Source organism: Lepidothrix coronata, unplaced genomic scaffold (genome assembly GCF_001604755.1).
Source record: "Lepidothrix coronata isolate B3197 unplaced genomic scaffold, Lepidothrix_coronata-1.0 Scaffold267, whole genome shotgun sequence".
Lineage (NCBI taxonomy): Eukaryota > Metazoa > Chordata > Aves > Passeriformes > Pipridae > Lepidothrix > Lepidothrix coronata.
In genome coordinates this window covers 780,559-799,117 of record NW_016690447.1, presented here as the reverse complement: position 1 = coordinate 799,117, position 18,559 = coordinate 780,559, and the positions used below count along the sequence as shown (strand labels likewise).

The 18,559-nt window shown below is 50.3% G+C and overlaps 1 protein-coding gene across 1 annotated transcript in view; it reads left to right on the top strand.

Moving 5' to 3' along the window:
• Positions 1-18,559, top strand: part of DNAH9 (dynein axonemal heavy chain 9) — a 180,063-nt gene that overhangs the window by 129,801 nt on the left and 31,703 nt on the right. The window contains exons 51-52 of the mRNA XM_017835980.1: positions 3,983-4,131; positions 8,232-8,359. Coding sequence (XP_017691469.1) covers positions 3,983-4,131; positions 8,232-8,359 — 277 coding nt within the window. The remainder of the gene's footprint in view (positions 1-3,982; positions 4,132-8,231; positions 8,360-18,559) is intronic.

Genomic DNA, 18,559 nt, shown 5'->3' with positions numbered 1-18,559 from the left:
TTTAGATGAGGGGATTGAGTCCACCATCAGCAAATTTGCAGATGACACTAAGTTGGGGGGGAGTGTCAATCAGCTGGAAGGCAGGAGTGCTCTGCAGAGGGAGAGTTGGGCTGATTCCAACAGGATGAGGTTCAACCAGACCAAGGGCCGGGTCCTTCACTTTGGCCACAACAACCCCCTGCAGCCCCACGGGCTGAGGACAGAGGGGCTGGAGAGCAGCCAGGCAGGAAGGGAGCTGGGAGTGGGGATGGACAGGGAGCTGAACAGGAGCCAGAGTGTGCCCAGGGGGACAAGAGGGCCAATGGATCCTGGCCTGGACCAGGAACAGGGTGGCCAACAGGGCCAGGGAAGTGATTCTTGCTGTGGACTCAGCACTGGTGAGGTCACCCCTGGAGTGCTGTGTCCAGTTCTGGGCCCTCAGCTCAGGAAGGACATGGAGGGGCTGGAGCAGGTCCAGAGAAGAGCAACGAGGCTGGGGAAGGGACTGGAGCACAAGAGCTGTGAGGAGCAGCTGAGGGAGCTGGGGCTGTTCAGCCTGGAGAGGAGGAGGCTCAGGGGAGACCTCCTCACTCTCTGCAACTCCCTGACAGGAGGGGGGACCCAGGTGGGGGTTGGTCTCTTTTCCCAGGCAACCATCAGCAAGACAAGAGGGCTGGGTCTTCAGCTGTGCCAGGGGAGGTTTAGGTCGGATATTAGGAAGAAATTTTTTCCAGAGAGAGTGCTCAGCTGTTGGAATGGGCTGCCCAAGGAGGGGGTGGATTCTCCATCCCTGGAGGCTTTTAAGGTGAGACTGGATGTGGCGTCAGTGCCATGGGCTGGTCACCACGGCGGGGTTGGATCAAGGGTTGGACTTGATGATCTCAGAGGTCCCTTCCAACCCAGCTGATTCTATTATTCTATGATTCTATGATTCTATGATTCTATGACTTCACCCTCCACATCGCTCCTGCAGCCAGTGGTGGTTCAAGACCGTGTGTGTTAATAAATTCATCGAGTTTAGAAACCTGCAATGCCATTGGATCCCAGAGGGTGTTTTGCCCTTCTCAACTTGCAGATCTCTTCCTTCTGTTATCAATTATATCAGTCAGTATATCAATATATCAATCTACCAACATTCAATGCCTCACTGGTGATCAATGAACATCATGAACAGTCCAAACCTTCCTGTCTCTCCAGGGGTCTTGACAAGTACTTGAATGCATTTTAGGAGTCACAGAGTAACTTGGTAACCTAAACACATGTGGACAGAGATATTTTAGGTGCCTTACATCATTTTCAGCTGCTGTTCATAAAGGTTTAAGACCCCCTAAGTCCCATGTCATATGTGCCAGCTCCATGGTAGTGTAGGAAGTTCTTTGGGATTTAAAATGATCCACCTCTGTACAGGCTTCTTACATTTCTCTGCCTAGGAAGTTGGGTTTTTCAGCCTCCCTTCACAGCAGATCCCTGGGATATTTGCAGAGTCTGTTTCCTTCCCTGAGCCTAAGGAGTCGTCAGGAGAAACCACTCTTACCCCAGCTCATTTCTTAGAGCTTCGGTGCCAGCACTGCACCAAGAACCATCATTTCCTCAAGAAGGATTTTCCACAGTAAATACCTGTTTCATCCCCCAATCTTAGTGAAGAACATCAGCAAAAAGCCTCTTACAAGACCTTGTGCTCCCCCTCTTCCACATCCATGATGAGGTCAGACCAGTCCAGCAGCCACTGGCAAGGTATGACTTGGTCATCGTGAAGTCCTTTCAAAGGCACTGGTACTTCTGCCTTAGTAGGGACAGACCTTGGAAACAGAGCAGGAGGACTGAGGGCTCTGATAGCTGGTGCCTCCAGCCGTGGGTAACACAATGAGATGGACTCCTGGGATATGGGATGGTGGGCAGCTGGGGCTTGTGTACCATGGGAGAGCTGACAGCCAGCCCCTTGTCTGGGGATATTTGCTTTTACTGCTGGCACCATTTCTCAAATCCTGTTGGTGATACAGTGACCCAGCCCTGTGGAGACATTGCTTGAAAGACACCACATGTGGGGACTGCTCCAGCCCTGTCTGAGGGAAGAGATTGAGCCATTAGAGAGGGTCCAAAGGAGGGAAGGAGGATGGAGAAGGGCCTTGATTTGAAGCCGTGGGAGGACACTGAGGGCACTTGGTGTGTTCAGCTGGAGGAGACTGAGGGGAGACCTCACTGCAGCTCCAGCTGCCTCGGGAGGGGCAGAGGAGGGGCAGGGACTGAGCTCTGCTCTGGGGGGACCAGGGACAGCAGCCAGGGAATGGCTGGAGCTGTGTCAGGGCAGGCTCAGGTTGGATCTCAGCCAAAGGTTCTTCCCCCAGAGGCTGGTTGGGCACTGCCCAGGCTCCCCAGGGCAGTGGGCACAGCCCCAAGGCTGCCAGAGCTCCAGGAGGGTTTGGCTGATCCTCTGGGGCACAGGGGGTGACTCTTGGGGCTGGGCCTGTGCAGGGCTGAGGGTTGGACTGATGATCCTTGTGGGTCCCTTCCAGCTCAGGAGAATCTGTGGCTCTGTGAGGGCAGCCCTCCCTCTCCTGCACATGTGGTCCCACTTCAAAGCCTCCCACTCAACTTCAGTTGTGTTTTCCAGTCCCCAAGGCATCATTTCATAGAGATGTCAAACAAGGATGTTGTGACTCTTGGGGATCCGATGGACTTTGTTAAATTTTGTGAACTGGAGCTTTCCAGCAGCAATTTAGCAAATCTTGACCCAGAACAGAAAAATCTACTTGAAAGAGGTACCAAAAAAAGTGGAAGCTTTTTCTTTTGCAATCCCTGAGGCATTTCTATTCCAGCTGCCTTTCACCAGTCCTTGAAGCAGGCTCTCAGCTCTCTTAGAAGGAATTTGGCTGCCTTCAAAAAGCCTGACTCATGTATCTACTCTCCAGCAGCATTCCTGGGGTTTGAATACAACATTCCTACCTTTGAATGAATGTTCAGTGTATCCTCTTTTGCTAAAGCAGTGATGTGAGAAGCTCACTCTGGGGGAACGCTCTCTGTACACTGTTTTCTGTTCAGGCAGCTGCTGTGGAGCTGAACCTTTTCCTGTTCACTCCATTGTGTTTTTCCTTGTGACTCTCATGCCAAGGCTGCACACACCAGGTATTCTTGGAGATCTTCTCTTTTAGCTTTCCAGATCAAAGTAATTTTGTGAATCATCTGGACTTGTTGTGAGTTGGTGCTTCCTCTGGAAGGCTGCTCGGATTGCAAAGCACTTGGCAGGTTCCTGTACCTTATTTCTTCTCTCTTGAGATACCTGAGTCAGAATCATCCAGTGCTGGTATTGCACTTCTCAGTGCAGCCCTGGGCTGGCAGCTCCCACTGTTCTCCCTTCTCACCTCCCTTCTTTTGTCAGGAATTGGGGTGCCAGGTGTCATTCCACCATGCCCACAGTGCCAGGCATTGCTCCTGAGGGATAACGCTGAAAGCCCAGCCTGCAGGTCCCCTCTACAATTATTTCATGCCCATTTTCCTAATGTAGTTTTTAATTTATTTGAATCAGCCAAATCACAGCTAATTGAAGCACAAGTCTGATGAGGAGCAGCTGAGGGAGCTGGGGGGGCTCAGCCTGGAGAGGAGGAGGCTCAGGGGAGACCTTCTCACTCTCTGTAACTCCCTGACAGGAGGGGGGAGCCGGGGGGGGTTGGGCTCTGCTCCTAGTGATGAGACCAGAGAAAATGGCCTCAAATTGCCCCAGGTGAGGTTTAGGTTGGATATTGGGAATTAAAGGGTCATCAAGCCCTGGCACAGGTTGCCTAGAGAAGTGATGGAGTCACCATCCCTGGAAGTGTTCAAAAAAACAAATGGATATGACATGAGGACACTTGCTGAACACAGTGGTGGTGCTGGGGTGATGATAATCTTCGAAGCCTTTTCAAACCTTAGTGAGTCTGTGATTCTGTGATAATTAACTGATTATTTGCAGTGGAATCTGCCTTTTTCTGAACAATAGTAGATGGCAAAACTTTTTTCTTTCTGGCAGAGATTTTGTAGAAGAAAAGCTGGGCAGTAAATATGTGGCTGGGAGATCCCTGGATTTTGCAACAACCTTTGAGGAATCAGGACCTGCAACCCCAATGTTTTTTATCCTGTCCCCAGGAGTGGACCCACTGAAGGATGTGGAGAAACATGGTAAATAAATCCTGTCTCTAGGCATAGCACAGCATTGCTTTTTATCTGCTGCATAATTATCTTAGCATGACACTTCTCTTTTGTTTTGGCTTTTTTTCCTCATCTTTTTGTAGATAATGAAGTAATCTGTTAAAAATAGACAATTGTGAGAACATAGGTTTTTGGGGTTTGTTTTGAATTCTTTTCTTAAAGTATTTTGGATTTTCATCTAAAGTTTAAATTAAACTTGTCTCCTTCCTGCATTGCCTGGATTCCCAGTGTGGTTCACGCCGCACCGATCTCCGGGCTGGGTTTGTACACAAGCCATGATTTACGTCAGAGATCTCAAACACACTGTCAGAGAGCTGCTTGTTGCCAAGAAAGGTTGAACCAGAGCACCCTTGAGGTCCCTTCCACCCTGCTCTTCTACGATTTTATGAGAAATAAAAATAAGCAGCAGCTCCCTGTAACAGACTGTGCTTAGTGGCAGAGTTTTCAGTTTTTATCCCCATCCTTCCTGAGTTGGTTTCGTTGTGGATGGTCAGATATGGAGCTGTCAGCTGCCTCCAAAGCCAAAAGGATTTGCGTTTTCTAGGGAAAAAAAGTAATTCAGGAATATGTTTAGATTTGTTTATTGTAGAATGTGAGTTCTGCAATATGGTTTCCTGTCAAGGAGTTTGGTGAATGATCATCTTCCTGAGGATGGGGAGGCCCTGGCACAGGTTGCCCAGAGAAGCTGTGGCTGCCCCATCCATGGAAGCGTCCAAGGCCAGGTTGGACGGGGCTTGGAGCAACCTGGAATCATGGAAGGCATCCCTGCTCATGACAGAGGGTTGAATAAGATGGTCTTTAGGGTCCCTTCTAACCCAAACTGTTCACAGGATCCTAGAATCCCAGGATATGCTGAGTTGAAAGGAACCCACAAGGATCATCCAGTCCAACTCCTGACCCTGCACAGGCCCATCCCCAAGAGTCACCCCCTGTGCCCCAGAGGATCAGCCAAACCCTCCTGGAGCTCTGGCAGCCTTGGGGCTGTGCCCACTGCCCTGGGGAGCCTGGGCAGTGCCCAACCAGCCTCTGGGGGAAGAACCTTTGGCTGAGATCCAACCTGAGCCTGCCCTGACACAGCTCCAGCCATTCCCTGGCTGCTGTCCCTGGTCCCCCCAGAGCAGAGCTCAGTCCCTGCCCCTCCTCTACTCCTGCCCAGGAAGGTGGAACTGCACTGAGGTCTCCCCTCAGCCTCCTCTTCTCCAGCTGAACACACCAAGTGCCCTCAGTGTCCTCACATGGCTTCAAATCAAGGCCCTTCCCCATCCTCCTTCCCTCCTTTGGACACTCTCTAATGGCTCAATCTCTCTCTTCCATTGTGTCCCCCCAGACTGCCCCAGTATTGCAGGTGAAGCTGCCCCAGGGCAGAGCAGAGCAGAGCAGGATGACTTCTTGGAGAAGGCAGTGACTCCCCCCTGTGCACCTCCAGCTACAGCCACTGCCTGTGCCTTAAAGCTCACAATGTGGAGAATTTATTCTGCATCTCAGCTCCACTGTGGAAAAAGTACAGTTTTCAGCCTGAACATCCCTCTGAAGCAGAGGAGAGAGATGCCTTTGGACACTGGGCTGCCCCACATTGCCATTCTGCTCATCAGGTGTCTTTTCTCCTTCCCCAGCAATGTGCTCCACATATATCCAAGCCCATGACTTGGTCTCCAGCCCCGATGCTCCTGGCAGTGTGTGAATCACATCCCAGCCATAGCAGAGCTGCTGGCTGCTGTTTAATGGGTTGGTCTCAGGACTAAACACCATCCACGCTGGCAGCCCTATCAGGGACCAGTCCCTCTGAACTCAGCCATCACCCAGGGGATTGGTGTGGGAACGCTGACCTGTGGGTTCTTTTTCCTCTCTATGGTGCACCTTCTGGGTCATCCCAAAATAATATTTGAGTCAGTCTTTACCCACATGGCCACGAGCAGCTGTCAGAGCTTTTGAAGCCTGGTGCAGCTTCAGCCACAGGCACCTCAGCTCATGGGGAGTTCCTGGGCTGTGCCTTGTGTTTCAGGCTCTTTCTGCCCCCAAACCACATGTCATTACTGGGAATTAAAGGCACCGACCCAAGGAAGCTCCTATCATGGTCCTGGCTTCCCTTCCCTTTCTCTGGGTCATGTTGGTGATCCTGTCTCTCACTGTGTTATTTTCTTGTTTGGGAAATGAAGCACTAAAATCCAACCACAAGTGGCTTAATTGGAATTGTAAAGCTGAGTATAGCTGAGCACCTGGGGTTAGTCAGCCAGAACAGCTACAGCAAGAAAAAGTGGAAAAAAATAACTGTAGTGAAATAACATCATTGCTACAGAGCAGCTGCACTGGCCCTCACTGCCCAGCTGGGGCTGGCCTGGGTTGGCTCTTAATATTCCCTCTGTCCTTCATTAGGTTTTATTAAAGTGCAGCTCTGGCCAGATAATCCTTGGGAATGAAAGTTGGCTTCTTCCACATGCTACTTCTCATAGCACCTTTCCTTGACAACATGGTGAGGGCCCTGCAGCAAACACTGGGGGCTCAAAAAGCTTCCCTACATCCTGGGGCAGCCTGGGTGCCTGACCCCTCCTCTGCAGCCACCACAGACCCTCTGTTATCCCTCTCAGTCCTGTTCCCATCTGGGAAAAGGAAATAACAACTGATATTTCTTATTATTAATCCCCAAGTTTGAGGGAGTGTCCTGCCTTCTGTGATTTGCCCCGTTCCCTCTTGAGTGGCTGGGTCTTGAAGGCACAGGAGGAGATCAGAGGCTTTCAAAGTTGGCAGCAATCAGAGATGGTGGGAAAGACAAGTGGAAACTCTAAAAATGGGGAGAGCTGTGTCCCAGGGGGCTGTGGGAAGGCTCAGCAGAGAGCTTGAGTTTGGATGGTCGTTTTCCATCTGTTTCCAATGTTGTAGCACGAGATGGTTCCTAAGTCTTGCAAGACAAATATTTTCCTTGTGTTAGTATAAAGCTTGTCTGCTTTGAGCAGAAATCAGGAATAAAGGGTGCCCTGCCTGCAGGAAGGCAAACCTGCATGCAGAGATAAGTGGAGGCAATCCCAAGGAATCAGCACACGGGGACATGTGAACTGACTCCCTGGCTGAGCCAAATCCATCCTGTAATGGTGTGGGATGTTTGTAGGGATGTTCATGGGGCTGCTTCCCCCTGGCAGCACGAATTTGGACTTGTCTTCTCAGGAACACCCAGTAGAGAGAGCTGGTTCCAGGCAGTTGCTTTTCCTGTGAGATGAAGAGCAAGTGGTATCCTCCATCTCTGGGTGACAGATAGACACAGAACCAACCTGATCTTCAGCCAGGATCACTGAAAGGATCTCTGGCACTGGGATGCTACAGGGAAATCAGAGGAGTCTGAAGAATCATCACAGTCTAAAGGAAGAAACACTAAATAACTAGATCCTTCCTCCAGGGCAGGGTAGTAAATGACATGGATTTTGGGATTCCCAGCCTGCACATGCAGAGGGATATAGGAAGGGCAGTGGGAAATGGTCTGAGTGTCTCCTGGATCTCCCCTTCCCATGGACTTTGCTGCTCTCCACTGACCCTGGGCCTTCCCACACACACCTGCCCAGGATGCTCCATGAGGAATCTGGAGGGCTGACTGTCCTCCATATCCAAGGCACCTGGGAGGCCTTTCCTGAGGCCACAGGAAGCTCACACAGATTTCATGCACCTGCCTTCTCAAAACCAAAGGTGTTCCCAGCCTCCCTGCTGCACCCAACCCACCTCACAGGGGCCTTTCCCCACTCAGCTGGGGGTGTTCAAAGCCCATTTCATCAGCAGGAAAAGATGTTCATTTCTTATCACTGTGAAAGGTGTTTTTACACGAGGTTGCAGGGGAATAATGTTCTTAAAACAAGAAGCACTTTGTAACAAGGTACCTTTGTGTTGATGCTGTGCTGTAATTAAGAGTTTGGAAGAAGCTGCTGCTGTTTGAGCACTTGGGCAAGGAGTGTGTGAGAGCCAAGGGAATGAGACAAGAGAACTGTTCTCAGGAGTGTGAGGGCTCTTCTGGGAGGGTTTTGGGGCCAGGGAACTCTGCCCAGCCCTGCCAGGCAACAGTGCTCAACTCACTCCTTGATTTCTTTCAGGGAAGAAACTTGGCTTTACATTCAACAACAGGAACCTCCACAATGTGTCCCTTGGACAAGGCCAAGAGGTGGTTGCTGAACAAGCTCTGGATCTGGCTGCAAAGGAGGGGCACTGGGTCATCCTTCAGGTAGGGGGTTGTTGGCCAGCCCTGCCCTTCTGCCAGGCTGTCCCATGCTGATCCCTTCATGAGGGCACATCATTCCTGGCTCGGGGAGATGAGCCAGGGTGTCTCCTGTGTGCCCAAAGCAGCCCCTTCTCCCTGTGTCCTGCTGCAATCCATTGCTTTCCCCAGGCACTGTCAGTCTGGTTTTCCTCTCTGGGGTGTGGAGTTGTGGGGAGGCCTCTGAGGGAGGTTGTGCTGCACTTCCCTCTGCCTTGATTTTGTTCATGAATACATGAAGGGCTCTGTCCTTCAGAGCTGGACTCGTTCTCTGCCTGCTGCTCAAAATCCACCCTGTATTGTAGCCAGCTGAGGACCCACTCACTGAAGGGAAGGCAGAGCCTCTCTGCAGTGGGGCTGCTTCCTTGGTGCACCCCAAACCAGAGGAATGTTTGAAGCTCTTATCACAGCTCAACAAAATGCTTCAGAGCCTGGGAGGGTGTGGAGGGAGCTCTGTCTCTGTCAAGTGCTCTCTGGAGCCACAATTATTTAGTGAGTGCCTGGGTTTGTAATGTGCAGTCAGTGATGTCAGCTCTCATTATAGGTCCTGGGAACCCCTCTGATTTCCTTGATGTGGATTATATAAACTTCTATTATCACTGAATTTTCTGCATAAAATTAGATTAAGACAAAGCTTTGAGCCCTGATCTGAGCCTGCAGGCCTGAGTTTCAATTGAAATTAAATGCCTTTGATATTTTGATCTTAATTTTTGCTTTTTTTTTTCTGCAAGCTCCCTCTAAGGTAAACAATGCTGAGCTTCTCGAGAGCTTTTCATGCAGAGAGCTGCAATAGTGGCATCTGCTTTGAGGTGGTGAACAAGGAAATATGCACTTTTTGAGCCCTGTTCCATTCAGTAATGCAAAGTGAAGGGTTCTTTTCTCCAGTGACAGTGTGATGCTGTGGAGGATCCATCAGCAGTGTCAGCCTCCATGTGTTGTTTCAGTGCTAACAGATGAGCACTGAGGGACTGAAGGGTCTTTATTTCATCCATTCCCACCTTCTCTGGTGGTCAGAGCAATTAGTAAGATACTGAAGGTTAAATTGGAAGAAGTTCTTGGCTGTGAGGGTGGGGAGACCCTGGCACAGGTTGCCCAGAGAAGCTGTGGCTGCCCCTGGATCCCTGGAAGTGTCCAAGGCCAGGTTGGATGGGGTTTGGAGCAACCTGGGCTAGTGGAAGGTGTCCCTGCCCATGGCAGGGGGTGGAACTGGATAGGGTTTAAGGTCCTTTCAACCCAAACTATTTTATGATTCTATGATTAAACCAGAAGAACTGCAGAAATTAGACTTCTGTAAGAGAACAATGTTGAGGTTGAGCTGGCTGGTTTTCCAGCAACACCTGCCAGGTGTGACTGTCTCTGGTGGCTCAGAGCAGGTTCCCCCTGAGCTTGGAGAGGAGCTCAGCTGCCAACAGGTTCTGATGGAAACTGTGTGGGACAAGGCCAGCACTCACACATGGCCATGGGGACAGGCTGCCTGGTGCCAGTGCTGGGTCTCTTCAGGGCCAGTCAGACATCTGGCATTTCCTCTGGTGTGGTCACAAAATATGCAAATATTCCAGTTCTTGCTGTGCTTGGTTTGGAATAATGGGATACAGGCAGGACTGACTCAAGACAGAGCCCAGAGCTCTTTCTGCCTTGTTTTTATAGTCACAGGCCTCCTGAGCAATCCAGGCAGTGAGGGCCCCACGGGGAGGTGGGGTCATGCCTTGGTGATCTCGGGACAGCCCTGGACACACCAGCAGGTGTTTGGGGCTGGCAGCACCAGTTTCAGCATTTGGTGACTGGATCAGGCTCATGGAGGGACAGACAGCAAAGCAATGGCACTTCATTGTCACCCAGACTGGCCAAGCTGCCCAACTCCAGAGCCTGGCTCTGTATCTCACTGTGTGTTCCCATCTCCTTCCAAGGCCTGGAGCTTCATGGAGTATGAGAAAGAGGGAGAGCAGCCTGAGGGGCCAGACATGTGTCCCCTACACTGACAGACAAGACCCCTCTGGTCTATAAAACTCCTTTATGGCCAGCAGACTTCCACCTGGCAGGAAAGCACCCTCTGAGCAAACTATTTTAGAAGGTTGGACAAACAATTTTCTCAAAGGTGAGAAAATGACCACTGGTAAAATTTGCATCCAAACTTATCACAGTGGAACTCAGTGGGAAGGGTCCCACAGAGGATTCTCCTGCCACCTCAGTCAGAGGTGGATCATAGCAAGTCTGCCAACAGGTAGTTTATTTGGCAAAACCTTTCCTGCAAGGCCTTTGATGACAAATACCTTGCAAACAGTTTCAAGGTTGTTTGCACAAGATCTGGAAGGACACAGACAACTCAACTTACAAAAATGTCCCAGGATTTGTGGATCATTGCACTGAAAATAAAAGAGAGGACAGGGCAGATCTCAAGAGGCACTCAGGGTAATTTTACCCAGATTAATTAAACTCATTATTTGGAGGCTGTGTCCCACCCATAGGGCGGTTTTATTCAGGCTTCCCCTTTGTTTTTGAGCAGACTTGGACACTAGCCCAGCTCATGTGGAGCAGAGCTCCTCTTCCAGCCCCTGAACTGGCTTTGTGCCGTCACCTCACACATGTTCTCCAACGCAAACACTTGAGAGGATCATCTGGTGGCTTTTACACACACATTGCATTACTGGCCCTTGATTGGAACCAGAAATAATGAGAGTCAAGTGCAATAACGAGTTGGGGAATTAGGTTTGTGGGAATTGGTTGTTAAGGGATATTGAGGCAGTTGGGAAGTTCTTACTGGATATAGAAGCAGGCTCACTGCTGTGCTGTCCCAGGGCCAGTTCCTTCTCAGTCAAGTTGCCTGACATGGGAGGAGGCAAAATAAAGAAAAGAGCATCCATGTCTGCCCTGAGAACTGTGAAGTTTCTCAGCTCACTCTGAAAATGGAGATGTTTATAAATGATTGATTTTATCAGAGAAAACAGCAGAAAGCCACCCAATCATTCTTTTCCATGGGAAGAACATCAGTCACACTGGCAGAGCCTGACCAGCACCAGAGTTGAACCTGTGTGTTAGCTGGAGCTCTGCTGAGCCCGTCACAGCCTCCACACTGGGGATGATACAGATGAGGAGAAAATGAAGCCCACAGTTAAAATTATTCTCTACAAATACAGATGTTCCAACTGCAGAATAGGAGCAAAAGTGCAGTTGTGTAACGGAGAACTTGTTACTCAAGGGCTGCAGACACAAACCCAGCCCAAGCCCAGCAGCTGCTCTCCCCTAAATTGTTGGCATTGAAGAGGAGGCTGATCTTTGAGCTCCACAAAAATCCATTTGATAGCGGGTCCAGCCTCTGGGTCTCCTTAGAAACAGTTCATAGGCTTGGAGGGCTGAAAAGCAGAATTTTTTGGCCATAAAAAGGGCACAGAGTTTGGGTCTGATACTTTCACTTCAGGTGTGTGCACCATTCAACCACTCAGCATTGAGCTTCCAGTGTCACCTGTAAGAGGTAGTTTGAAGTGTTGGTCAGGACTGGTGGGAAGGGGTCACTGTGGAGGTAGGACAGCAATGAAATGACAACCTGGAAGGCTGAAGAAAGTTTTACATAGATTTAGATTTTAGTGTCATATTTTTCTCAAGACCCTTTTTGTTCCCAGGAGGATTTGGACCTGCCTTTAGGTAAATCCTTTTCCTGACTGTGGTGTTCACAATCTGATTGAAGATTCACAGAAGCCCAGAGTCTGCTGAGTTGGAAGGGACCCACAAGGATCATCGAGTCCAACCCTCAGCCCTGCACAGGCCCATCCCCAGGAGTCACCCCCTGTGCCCCAGAGGATCAGCCAAACCCTCCTGGAGCTCTGGCAGCCTTGGGGCTGTGCCCACTGCCCTGGGGAGCCTGGGCAGTGCCCAACCAGCCTCTGGGGGAAGAACCTTTGGCTGAGATCCAACCTGAGCCTGCCCTGACACAGCTCCAGCCATTCCCTGGCTGCTGTCCCTGGTCCCCCCAGAGCAGAGCTCAGTCCCTGCCCCTCCTCTACTCCTGCCCAGGAAGGTGGAACTGCAGTGAGGTCTCCCCTCAGTCTCCTCTTCTCCAGCTGAACACACCAAGTGCCCTCAGTGTCCTCACATGGCTTCAAATCAAGGCCCTTCCCCATCCTCCTTCCCTCCTTTGGACACTCTCTAATGGCTTCAGATCTTCCTTCCATCGTGGTGACACAAATGCCTGGTGGCAGAGCAGTTCCAGAGCAGGTCAGACCAAGGCTCACCTTTGGTGCCCCTCAGCAGCAGGGTCCCAACACGTGTCCCAGCAGAGCTGATCCCAGGGCTGTGGAGCTGCAGTTCCATACCTGGTTATTGTGTTGATTCATCACTGCAAGACAGAAAGAGCAGGAAAAGTGGACCCTGAAGCTGTGAGAGGAGTTTTCAAGTCTTTATTCAAACCAGCAGCAGTCATGGATCTACCACCAGGTTGAGGGTGTGAGGGAACGTGGGGAAGGTGCTGCTGACCATCCCCACTCCTGAAAGTGTTAAAGTCCCATGAGTGGGAGTCAAGTCACAAAATATCTCCAGGAATCACAGCTCTTACATGACCAGTTTCCCTTTTCTACACCAGTCAGTGTTTCTTGTCTTTTGGTCCTTTTTCATTTTCATTTTTTAATCTTTATTTTTTCCCTCATTAACTAACATTTCTAGCAAAATGGTTGTTGGGTTTTTTGGGGTTTTTTTTGCAGTGGGAACAGCAAAATTTTGTTTTTCGTGCTTCAAGTATCAATGCAGAGTTTTTGACTGTTCCAAAATATCTCAAAGAAAAGAAAAAAGAAACAGGAAAAAGAAAGTTTTTTCCTGGTAATCTGGTCTAGCAAAAGGTGTCCCTGCCCATGGCAGGAGGCTGGGACAGGATGAGCTTTCAGGTCCCTTCCAACCCAAACCATTGTGTGATTCTAAGTTTCAGAAGCCAGTCTTTGGCTTGTGGGTCTCAGCTTTGACAAATTGACATTTTCTGCCTAAGACAAAATGTACCAGAAATGTCTTGGACAGCTTTATTGTGCTCTTCATGGGCCATGACTCTGTTTGGTCTCTGATGGTGTCACACCTGAACCACTGTTAACAATGGTTCAACGTGTCCGTGTTCATGAGAAAAGGATGGAGATGAAGAGCAGACCTAAAAGTTTCCTTTCTGGCAGGTTTTGTCCAATATGCAATCCCAGTGCTTTGGCACTCTGAGAATCCACAAAGAGCTTCAGAAAAAAATGCAGATGGTAACAAATGCACGTCTTAGTAGCTCGTTCCTCCCACCTTGATGTTTCTCTCAGGTTAGAAGGAAAATTTGGTCAGTTTTTATATTCTCCTTGAAAAGTTTGGGAGAACTGTGGGGTCTGTCAGGTCCCCAGCTGTGGGATTCTCTGGGAGTCATTCAGTCAGAAACCAGATTTCCTTCTCAGGAATTTTCAATTGCTCTCTATTCCTTTTGCCCTGAGCAATCAAACTTCCCTTGTTTTCCAAGATGTGAGATGGAGTTACAGGGATGAGAAGCACTTTCCGTCCTGTGGGTTCACATGGGCACTTCTCCCAGCAGTGGGTGGGCAGAGAAAGGCTCTGGCATCTCAGTGAGGAGCATCTCCAGCTGAAGTGCAGAAACCTGAGGACATTGCACAGGAGGCACATTCTAGTGGGAAGAGACTTGGCAGTTGGGCTGAACACCTATTTAAAACCTGTTTTATCACTTGGGTTTTTCAGATGTGTGTGAGAGGTTCCCAAGAGCTGCAGAAGCACAACCTCTGATAGGAACAGGACCTGTGCAGGTCCAACCAGATCACCCTGTTTGATGCCAGCACCTCAGAGCTTCAGCAGCACCTCCTGGGGCTCTCCAGGGTGGATCAGTCACGTCTTGGGCCTTCTGTTGGTTCCTCTGTGTTGTCCAACTCCCCAGCTGTCGCTTTGGGGATGGATTGATGGAGAAGTTGTCCAAAACACGATGTTATCCTGGGACAGGATAGCAGGGCAATACAGGTGTGGCACAGACAGGGAGTTTCCTGCAGACTCCAGGCACCTCCTTCCTCTCCCAAGCCTTCCACTCACTCCAAGGGGTACCACTCAGTTTGGAAGTGCCCCGTTGTTCCTCATGACCAGTCTGTATCCTGGGAAGCAGGAACAGCGGGATCCCACAGCTGGAGCTGCTCTGAGGGGCAGCTTGGCTCTGCCCTGTGCAGCTGGAAGTGGAGCAGACACGTCTGGGGATTGTTCAGCCTCAGGAAGAGATGACTTGAGGATTTCACCATCATCATACCTGGTGGTAGGGAATGAAGACCAGGCTCCTCTCAGTGGTGTCTGGTGACAGGACAAGGGCAATGGGGACAACTTGAAATACAGGAAATTCCATTTAAACATAAGTACAATCCTTTTTGCTGTGTGAATGGTCCAACACTGGAAGAAGTTGCCCAGAGAGTTTGTGGAGTCTTCATCCTCGGAGACATCCAAAACCCACCTGAGCGTGTTGCTGGGCTTCCCGTGCTGCCTGACCCAGCTTTGAGCAGAGGATGAGCACTGGGTGATCTCAGACGTGTCTCCAGCCCCAGGGATTCTGTGATCTCTGCTTTCCCACTGCCAAGTTAGTCAGCAGTGTGGTTTATCTGATGTGTGTTGTCTCCTCTGTGTAGGGAGGAAGGAGTTTTGCACACCAGAGAACACTGAGCTGTGAGTTAGAACAAGCTCTGTCTGCCCCGTTTCCCTCCCTGTGACACTCCAGAGGTTTTTGCTAAGCCAGTGGCCACCACAGTCCCCAAATGATGTTTATCAGCCTAATGGAGAGACATGATGAGATGTGTTTACACATGTACAGATGCGTGTCTGGATGCACTGATGCAGGGAGAAGTTCAGATGTTAGATATTCCCAGTTTAATTGTAGTCTTCATCCATTAGCCCAAATGTCACTTCCCTCTCTTTGTGATCCAGTTAATTTAATTCTTGAGCATCTTCCCATTTTCATAGGTTGCTGCTTCACTGAGTCAGGTTCGTGGACTAAATTGAATCACAGTGAGCTCCTGGAGCAAAACTGTGGGAGATTCAGACACTGACAGGGCCCTTCTTACTGAATCATAAGTCACAGAATCCCAGAGTGGTTGGGCTTGGAAAGGACCTCTGGGGATCATCTGGTCCGACCCCTCTGCTCAAGTAGGGTCACCTGGAGCAGGTTGCACAGGATCACACCCAGGTGGGTTTGGAATATCCCCAGGGAAGGAGGCCCCACAGCCTCTCTGGGCAGCTGTTCCGGGGCTCTGGCACCCTCCAAGTAAAGAAGTTTTTCCTCATGTTCAGATGGATCCTCCTGTGTGTCAGTCTGTGCCTGTTGCCCCCTGTCCTTGTCCTGAAATCAGTCTGGTCCATCCTCTTGGCACCCACCCTCGAGGTGTTTGTACACATTGCTAAGATCTGTTCTCAGGGGTCTCTTCTCCAGGCTGAAGTACTTCAGCTCCCTCAGCCTTTCCTCAGCAGAGAGATCCTCCAGTCCCCTCATCATCTTTGTAGCCCTCACTGGACCCTCTCCAGTGGTTCCTTTTCTTTCGAGAACTGGGGAGCCCAGAACTGGACCCAGCACTCCAGGTGCAGAGCAGAGGGGCAGGATCCCCTCCCTTCCTCCAGCCCCCCAGGATCCCACTGACCTCTTGGCCCCCAGGGTTCACTGCTGGCTCAGGGACAGCTGGTTGTCCCCCAGGACCACCAGATCCTTCTCCTCAGAGCTGTTCTCCAGCAGGGTCCCCCCAGCTGGGGGTTATTCTGTGCTGCTCTGGTGTCCTGTGTGAGATCCATTGTCTATTCCAAGCACACACAGGCAATTGGCACCAAGCCTCTACTTCAGTAAAACCAGACTCATTTTCCTTCCAGCCACATTTCTAGATCAGTCTAAAAGGAGAAATACACACTCTGCCTCCAGTTCTCATTCATGATTTTTGGATAAATGCTCTGATCACAGAATCACAGAATCATTAATGTTGAAAGAGACCTTCAAAATCATCCAGCCCAACCATCAACCCAGCACCATCATAGTCACCCCTAAACCATGTCCCCAAGTGCCATATCCAGACTCCTCTTGTACACTTCCAGAGACAGTGACTCTACCACCTCCCTGGGCAATTTATTCCAATGTCTGACTTCTCTTTCAATGATTTTTTTCCCCCTCAATATCTAATGTGAACCTCCCTGGCACAGTGTAAGGCCATTTCCTTCTATCTCCTCTGACTGCCCTGTCCTGTCTGACTGCCAAGTTCACTGACCTCCTGTTTCTCCTGGGTCTTACCAGCCTCTCATTAGCTCCTCATCCTCCTCTGTTCACTCAGCCAGGCACCATTTAATCTCTTTGTACCTGAATTTTCTCTGCCATCATCCCTAGGCTGTGTCTGTACTTGGCACTCAAACAAATGACATGTGGGGCTGGACCTCAGGTGTCTGTCCTGTCTCATTGTCAGCACTTGGTGTTGGATGAAGAAGTCTGGCTCTCCCTGGCAGTTCAGGAGTGAGGAAAGGCCATGTACAAATTTTGAGAGCAGTGAAGTTAAATTTTATGATCATAGGACATCCTGAGTTGGAAGGGACCCACAAAAATAATTGAGTCCAACTCCTGGCCACCCCAGGACACCCCAATAAACATCTCAAATAGTGAAGAAAGTAGCCCAAGAGTAGTCCTGGACACTTTTCATTTACTGTCACCAACATTAAGGTATGTCTGTGCTAAAAGAATATGCAAAATATAATTTACTTCATTCCAAAACTTGTCTTAACAATCAGGTGCTTGTTCTAATGCTGGAAGGGCTGTGAAGGCTTCAGAGCAGCCTCTTTGGGTTTTGTTTTCTGTTCCCTTTCTCCACTTGCATCTGCCTTCTGTGTGCCTTGAAAGAGTCCTGGATCAGCCTCAATTTCTGGCCCGAGAGGGCTGGGTTGTGCTGTGGGGGAGGGACAGCAGAGCTGTGGGTATGTACAGCTCCTGTGAGCTGGGAACTTAAATCTTAGAATCAGAGAACATCCTGAGATGGAAGGGGCCCACAAGGATCACTGAGTCCAACCCTCAGCCCTGCACAGGCCCATCCCCAAGAGTCACCCCCTGTGCCCCAGAGGATCAGCCAAACCCTCCTGGAGCTCTGGCAGCCTTGGGGCTGTGCCCACTGCCCTGGGGAGCCTGGGCAGTGCCCAACCAGCCTCTGGGGGAAGAACCTTTGGCTGAGATCCAACCTGAGCCTGCCCTGACACAGCTCCAGCCATTCCCTGGCTGCTGTCCCTGCTCACATGGAGCAGAGAGGGAGCTGCCCCTCAGGAGGAGCTGCAGACCCCAAGGAGCTCTGCCCTCAGTCTCCTCTTGGATGACCAAGACAAGCTGCTACAGCACAGCCATACTGGGGGGCCAGTGGTGGCCCAGGAAGATCCTGAGGTCTGATAGAGATGTAAAGCCCCAGTGATGCTGTAGTGACTTCACTCAGCATTAGCAGGGCCTGTGCAGCTGCACCAGGGCTGCTGCTGGGTCCCACTGGTGAAATCACGTGGGGAGTTGTGGAGGAAACACATTGAATAGAGTCATAGTTTTTAGCACACAAAAGGCAGAGGCACTCTGCTCTTAATTAAGGCATCCTGCTTTAATTGCTTGGTGGCTCAGGTAGTGAGCAGGGAAGTGACCCTGTTTGGAGGTGGCAGCACTAATTAGTTTGGCCCAGCACAAGTAGATGATGAGGAACTTCATGGGGCCCAGCAGCACAAGAGGAACAGAGAGCGGTTCAGAGGAGAAGCTGAAGGCTCAGTTAATTGTACTTGCTCTTGTGTGCTGTTCTTCCCCCTGACTGGGGAGGGACAGGGACTTTTTATACAGGCAGACAGTGACAGGACACGGGCCATAGTTTGGAACTGGCAAAGGACAGGGGTAGAGCAGATGGTAGGAAATGGTTTATTCAGAGGGTGGGGAGGCCCTGGCACAGGTTTCCCAGAGAAGCTGTGGCTGCCCCATCCCTGGGAGCGTCCAAGGCCAGGTTGGACGGGGCTTGGAGCAACCTGGGCTGGTGGAAAGTGTCCCTGCCCATGGCAGGGGGTAGAATGAGATGATTTTTAAAGTCCCTTCCAACCCAAACCATTCTGTGATGTGGCAGTTTGAACCACATTAGAAATCCAAAATCCAATTTCCAGGCTTCCCCCCACCCCTTCTCACAATTTATCCCAACACCAGAGAGA